This window comes from Cyprinodon variegatus, unplaced genomic scaffold (genome assembly GCF_000732505.1).
Source record: "Cyprinodon variegatus isolate N-32 unplaced genomic scaffold, C_variegatus-1.0 Scaffold205, whole genome shotgun sequence".
Lineage (NCBI taxonomy): Eukaryota > Metazoa > Chordata > Actinopteri > Cyprinodontiformes > Cyprinodontidae > Cyprinodon > Cyprinodon variegatus.
The window spans coordinates 2,459-9,954 of record NW_015150658.1 but is presented as its reverse complement, the minus strand read 5'-3'; the positions used below and the strand labels follow the sequence as shown (position 1 = coordinate 9,954).

Here is a 7,496-nt window from a genome sequence, read left to right as displayed (position 1 = left end):
AAAAAAAAAAAAAAAAAAAAAATTTTTTTCATACTTAAAAGGAAAGAAATATGAAAGTAATTGATACTTAATTTGAGCTGTAACTTGAACTATATTATTTCTATTTTTGAATCTTGCTCCAACCACTAAGAGATTGTAGATGATGAATAGGACAACGTTTCATAAAGCATTAGCAAATATTCTATTTTTTTCTTCAAAAACACCAAGCTGAATGCAAAGCATTGACAGATACATATGCACATTGTTAGTACTTAATTGTAGAAAAAATATGATTCACAAACTAGTGAAGTAGATAAAGAGAATACTGAAGTTCTACATGGTAGTGGTACATCTTTTTACTTGAATAATCTTGTGTGGGCTATCCCAGCAGTAGCCTTGAGTAGTTCCGCATTCATAATATTTATTTAGGTCTCTTAAATCCTGAACAAAGAGACTTACAAATCTTCCTGTCCACCAAAGCTGTAAAGACAGTTTCCCAGTTTTTACAGTTTTAGTCTTAATCTAAATGACGAAAATCAATTTTAGTCTTAGTCAAATTTTAGTCATTTTTGTCATTTTAGTCAACACTGTAAATAATAGAACACTGTTTTTTTGTTAACATATATATCACACTGTACAGAATAAAAATTCTTCACACACAGCTTCTCTTTTTTTCTATGTTATTTATATAACACTGTGCAGAATAAAAATTCTCCACACACTAATTCTCTGTTTAAATATATCACACTGCACACATTGAACCTTTTGTCGGCTTGTTTCATCATATCCACAAAGTCTTCATCCTCAATGGTCCTTGCAGGCCGGCCAGAACACCCAATCCACTTTGCCATTGAGTTCTCCAGGGCTTTCTGCTCTTTGGTGTTAGGTTTGTACTGTGGGGGTGCTCCCAACATCTCTGCAACAGACTTCCCTTCCTTCCCCAACCTCTGACAGGCACAGAAAGGCGCACACACACACACACACACACACACACACACACACACGCACACACACACACATCTACTACAGGCCCACCCGTTCCTTACCTTCTTCCATAAGGCAGCATATTGGCACCTCAGATGTCGCTTAAGATTCGTTGTGTTTTTCCTTTTTTCCCATTTTGAAGCCGCAGACTCTTTGGTGGCATCCTTCCTCCAGTGTTCTCCTTTGTTTTTATAATATAAACAATTTTTTATTAAACAAACTATAACTAATGAAGAGAAATGAATTAAAGATACGGCAGCTTTATCATGGTTTCTTTTTGAAAAAAATTCAAGATGTCCCATAAATGGACCTAAAATATTCAGCTCTTAACCCTATATAGGGCACTTAGGAAAGCAATATTTAATTGTGTTAATGAAATCGTTATTACTTTTGTAACATTCAAAAAATATGGATATTTTGATGGCAAAAATGTATGTCATGTAATAACAAGAAATGCCAACTTGCCTGAATATATTAAGAAAAATAACTAATGTGCTTTTATAAGAAATTCATTAAAAACGCTTTTTTTTTTTTTTTTTGGTCCAACATAACCTTAGATCAGGGGTCTTCAACGTTTTTGAGGCCAAGGACCCCCAAACTTATTGCGAAATGGAGCAGGGACCCCCTAATTATATATATTTTATGAAATTGTGTTATATCAAACTGGTCCTATAGTCACTCTATTACATATGGAGTAATGTAGCGAAAGTAATTTCTCCCTGGGATTATTAAAGTATTTCTGATTCTGATTCCTGGTTGATGGGACAGGTGTTGTGAATGAAACGGTGCGCAGGTTTTAAAGAGCTCCTGTGTGTCGCTGAATGTGAGCATTGATGACTGAAAGACATCTTCTGCTTTCATTTATCTGTTTACTACAGTTTGTTGAATTCATGTTAATGTGTATTTAAAGACATTTTAATTAGTGTAAAAAATTGCAGAAGGGAATATAAAAAAAAGTAATCAACCAAGACTTTCGCGACCCCCATGCAGTACCTCCGCGGACCCCTAGGGGTCGCGGACCCCCTGTTGAAGACCTCTGCCTTAGATGCATGAATGCTGATACTGGCAGTTAGATTTTTTAGTTTATAAACCTAAATATAATTAAATCATTAACTTTTTTCAGCTTAATTTAGAGTAGGTAATATTTCATTCAAGGACTAATCTAATTGGTCAAATGCCAAAATAAGATGTACACCCATTTAGCAGTGCCTTTGCTGAATGGCTGGATATAGATATTGTGCTTCTAGACCTCACTGAGGGACGGGGAAGTTCATTTGTCAGAGGATCAAAAACGGTAACTTGCCCTATAATGGGTTAAGTATTACAGACAAAAGCTTTACTATACATTATGTTTTAAGTCAAGGTATTCAAGTATTACAATTTAAAAACTAAAATACAAGTATAGAAAAAAATCTGCAGTAATATCAAACTTCAAAGTACTCTAATAATGTATGCTGTACAGCACTGCTTATTTTATTAATCCTTCAATTTTTTTTTTGTTTGTTTTTAGAAAAATAAATAATCACAGAATCATAGGTTCCGTTTTTCAATAGTTTTAATAGATACAAATCATTTAAACAACGAAATATATCTCTTATTTGAGGCTTGTTTCCAAGAAAAGCTATTGAATAACACACACAGACTACATTTCCCATCAGCCACTTGGGGATTTCTCCGGAAGAAAACCTCCGCTGTTCTCTTTCCACTTCCTCTTTCCGTCAACGGAGTTTAGGTAGGACTGTTACCTTCTGTTCACCGTCTCTCAATCCCGTGTAAATCTCTATTTAAACGGCTCATCCGCGTCAAATTCAGACATATAAGACTGTATTAGATTTGTAAGGATGTAACCTATATAATATTTTGACGACAGGGAGCTTTTTAAAGTATTTGTAGGTCTTTTGTTGCCTGTTGGTGTCATGGCGCTGTAGTAGCGTTGTGATGATAGCTAAAAGGCCGGTAACCGCTGCTTTCTAAATGTAAGGCTGCTTCTCGTGAATTTAACATTTATGGCGAGAAAAAATAAATAAATTCTGATGTGAAATCCGAGAGAAATCAGTTTTGTGACCTGAAAGAGCCACAAACCGCATTAGTATTAAGCTTCTATGGTTAGCCGTCATGCTAACGGACAGATTACTGTATAAGACGTGATTATTACAGTTTAGAAAGCAGTAACAGAACAAAGTATGTGTTAAAATGTAAGGATCAAATGGGTTTTAAACTGTGGAGGTTTAACTCAAATATTCTAAATATTTTCTAGTTGAAGCTTGAACATCCATATGAAGGCTCTTAACTTCCACATCAATGCTTTTAATGCATTTTTTTCCTCCCACACCATTTTAATTTGACCACTGCTTCAATTTATGGAATCGAAATTTTCCTTTACTCTGTGTAAAACTGTACCCAAAATGAGAAAAGTTGTCTTGAGTCTAAAAACAAATATTCAAAGAAGTTCTGTATCTATGCATTTCAGTGTTGACTTAAAATGTTCTGATGTATTATAGTTAAATGTGTTGATCTGCTTTGGCACAAAGATACTTAGAGATGTTTTTTGTGTTCCAGTTCACCATGGGACGTGTGATCAGGGGACAGAGAAAAGGTGCGGGCTCCGTTTTCAGAGCCCATGTCAAGCACAGGAAAGGTGCTGCTAAACTCCGTCACGTCGACTTCGCTGAACGCCATGGCTACATTAAGGGCATCGTGAAGGTAAGCGGTGACTGTCTACTGATTGCAATCGTTAAAGATGGTGGCGCTAACATCCATGCTCCATCAGGACATCATCCATGACCCCGGCCGTGGCGCCCCCCTGGCCAAAGTGATCTTCCGTGACCCGTATCGGTTCAAGAAGAGGACGGAGCTGTTCATCGCTGCTGAGGGCATCCACACCGGACAGTTCATCTACTGCGGCAAGAAGGGTAAGAACCCGCGGACCTTAAGAGGTTCCACATCAGCTAGAAAAATAGTCGGGCTGTTTTAAGTTTGTGTTTAAGGACAGATATAGCAAGTATTATATTTTTACCCACTGAAATTCTAGTTAAGCATTTTTGCTGTCGGTTGGTTTATTCTTAGTCCATTTAAGTTGGGCATGCCCAATGTCAGTCCTTTCCTGCAGGTTTCTCTGCTTTAGTACAGCTGATTCTAAATATTGCCATTCAGCAAAAGCCTGGTAATCAGCTATCAACTAAAATTTGCTGTATTGGAGCTGGGGAAACCTCTAAAACATGGGGTCTTAAACTGGTTCCAGTAAGGGCCGTGTGGCAGAAGGTTTTCTTTCCAACCAAGCAATACCACACCAGACTCCTGTGTTAACAAGATGGCGTGATGAGATGAATGGAGTCTGGTGTGCTATTGCTTGGTTGGAAAGAAAACCTGCAGCCAAACGGGCCTTTCTGGAACCCGTTTGACACCCCTGCTCTAAAACCTGCAAGACTGTGGCCCTCGAGGACCAACTTTGGGCATGTCTGATCTAAGGTTTTGAGTAGAGATGCGATATTAGCTGAGTCTGATGGTCAGAGTTTGGAAGAAACAAACGATTCTCATGTAAAGTCATTTATGATATATATATTCACACAATGTGATTTGCATCAACACAGCTAAAGTTTAAAATTAAAACAATGTAATTTGAAAGGCTCAAAACTTCAAGTCTATTGATGAAATTCAAGTAAAAAAAAATCGGTTAAAGATCTGGGATATATGCTGTAATGCATACAATAATTATAAATGGGTTGCTTCTACCGTTGGAGTAATGAACCACATTAATTGATTATTGAAAACGAATCAAATTGAGTTATCAAGTGATCATTACATGGTGTAAAGAGACTCTAAAACATGCCTTTAGCTCACAGATTAACCCACTTATGGTGGTTATTCTAACTATACCAAGGTCGCAACAAACCAAATAATAAACATTTTGTGTTAAAGATGAAATGTTTGTCGTCTTTCATTATGCTGAATCCACAAACCCTCAAGTGGAAAAGTTTTTCACCTTGGTTTAAATTTTTTAAAATAAAAATATTCTTTAAAGAACCTTTTGCTATTCGATTATTTGACAAGCAAAACAATTATTTGTAGCCCTAGTAATTACTCTGTTAAAAATTAAAAGTGAAATTTGCTACACAAACGATGTTTTGGTAAAAGATTTAAATACGGCAGAACTGAGATTAAACTAAAACCAGAATTAGTTTTTTTTTTTTTTTTATGCTCTGCTGCTCGCACTGACATGTAGGTCCAAAGCTTCTTTCAATGCGCTTTCACGTAGAACGGGTCGAGGGTGATGATCGGTGAAGCCCAGCAGCCTGCACTAATCTGTACGATTCTTATTGTATCCTAACAAAAATAAAAGCACCTTCAAAGTCTTTTAGATGAGAAATGATAGTTATATTATGAGCTGTTTATACTGCAACATTGGCTTTACCTTAAAAATTGACAGCATGATACAGACCTATGGAAGTGGACTGAAACGACCCAGAGAGATCTGTGTTCACAAACTGCTGTATTGTTTTTATTTTTGTATTTAAATTATAAAGTGTTGAAGACAGAATTGTTTTCCACAAAATTTAATATTTCTGTAAATAAAAAACGGGGAAATTTGATAGCTTTTTTTTTTTTTTATCTGGTTTGGGAAAATCAGCTGATGCTCCCTGTTAGTGTAAATTTTACATGCTTTCTGCCAGATGTTTACTTTGAAAGTTCTGATAAATGTTCAAAGTTAACCTTTAAGTACTGTTTAGCCTAAGATGAGTTACGAAGATAAATGGTAACATAAAAATAGTATTTATATAAAACGATTGTTTCAATTGGATCTTTAGTTTACCTTTGCCATATTTACTACGTTTTAAGCCCTGTACCTGTGTTTGGTAAAATGACAGCAGCTGCAGTAACTTGAAGCAAATTTTTCCATTGATAACCTGGCAAATGTTCCATTTAAAGCTGGTTTCTCTAATCCTCTGCCTTGCAGCTCAGCTGAACATTGGTAACGTTCTGCCTGTGGGCACCATGCCTGAGGGAACCATCATCTGCTGCCTGGAGGAGAAGCCCGGCGACAGAGGCAAGCTGGCCCGCGCCTCCGGAAACTACGCCACTGTCATCTCCCACAATCCTGAGACCAAGAAGTCCAGAGTCAAGCTGCCCTCAGGCGCCAAGAAGGTCATCTCTTCAGCCAACAGAGCCGTCGTCGGTGAGAAGCAGTCTGTCCTGGTGCTTTGATCCTCGTGCCTCTAAACATAGCCAAATATGAACTTGTTTGCTGCCGTCCTTTAAGGTGTGGTCGCTGGAGGTGGTCGTATTGACAAGCCCATCCTGAAGGCCGGTCGCGCCTACCACAAGTATAAGGCCAAGAGGAACTGCTGGCCACGTGTGCGTGGTGTGGCTATGAACGTAAGTGAACATGGGGACAAATCGGTCCTAGATCATCAAACTCAACCGCCGTTAGGATCCCAGCATCTGGCTTTTAATTATTCTACTTTTAGTTCTATTTTAAGAATAGAGTTGTGTACACATACAATTAACCTGCATCTGAGAGACTAAATCTTATTTTATTGAAGCCTTTATCTTTAAAAAAAAAAAAAAAAAAAACTATCCGCCCATTGAGTGGTTTCTCAGACTCAATGCTTGTTCATTCACTTCTCCCTGCAGCCTGTTGAGCATCCCTTCGGTGGTGGTAACCATCAGCACATTGGCAAACCCTCAACAATCAGGAGGGACGCACCTGCTGGTCGCAAGGTCGGTCTCATCGCTGCCCGTCGTACAGGCAGACTGCGCGGAACAAAGACCGTCCAGGAAAAGGAGAACTAAATGTGACTGTCTTGTTAATAAAACATGTTCCAAAATCGACCATTTCCTGTTTCTTTATTTAATGTGACACACCTGAACTAGAAATTTTATTTCTAGTTCATTATGAAATATTAATAGATCTATGAAAATAACATCTAAGATGGCAGTGAATATTTTTTTTAACTCCCTTAATAAAATAACTTTTTTCAAATTAACAGTTGAAGTTAAAAGTTTTGGTGTTTTAAATTAAAATGATAGCTCTGCTTGGCTCATTGGGGAAACAGGATTGCATCGGTTATTTTAGTCTTACACTGCATTAGTTTTAGGAAATCTCCATGGGCTTAGTGTTTTTATGTTAGAGGGGGGGTCCAGGCAGGGTCTGTATAGTAAATGATGCTGTAGGTAATTGCTTACAACAGGGTGCAAGTTGGTTATAAGACCTAATACATAGACTTTATTGTACTATATTTCAGATTAATATTAAAGTCAATTTAAGTTATTCTGCATAACCCACATTTATGGATTTTGTAGTTTCCCGTATTTCCACTTCGACTGACTTGTAGCTAATGATGCCCTCAATTTAGATTGTCAAATATTTTTTTCCAAATGTGATTTTTTTTTTATAATGATGGGATGTGAATAATAAACTGATTTGTCCATTGCTACAGGAGGGTAAGCCCTTAAGCTTGAGATTCATAAAGTTGTCTCAAAGGAGAGTTAAGTCTAAGAAAAATATTTGCTTAAAAAGCAAGAATTGAAGACTA

General features: G+C 37.2%; 1 protein-coding gene across 2 annotated transcripts in view; it reads left to right on the top strand.

The window, feature by feature from the left end:
* Nucleotides 1-6,792, top strand: part of rpl8 (ribosomal protein L8) — a 14,774-nt gene extending 7,982 nt beyond the window's left edge. Inside the window, exons 2-7 of one of the 2 annotated variants that reach the window (XM_015379970.1) lie at nucleotides 2,691-2,695; nucleotides 3,523-3,666; nucleotides 3,734-3,875; nucleotides 5,918-6,136; nucleotides 6,221-6,336; nucleotides 6,595-6,792. In XM_015379970.1, the coding sequence (XP_015235456.1) occupies nucleotides 3,529-3,666; nucleotides 3,734-3,875; nucleotides 5,918-6,136; nucleotides 6,221-6,336; nucleotides 6,595-6,753 (774 nt within the window). In that variant the 5' untranslated portion in view covers nucleotides 2,691-2,695; nucleotides 3,523-3,528 and the 3' untranslated portion in view covers nucleotides 6,754-6,792. Of the gene's footprint in view, nucleotides 1-2,671; nucleotides 2,696-3,522; nucleotides 3,667-3,733; nucleotides 3,876-5,917; nucleotides 6,137-6,220; nucleotides 6,337-6,594 lie in introns of those variants that run through there. The other variant, XM_015379969.1, reaches the window with a different exon arrangement.
* Nucleotides 6,793-7,496: the final 704 nt, after the last annotated feature.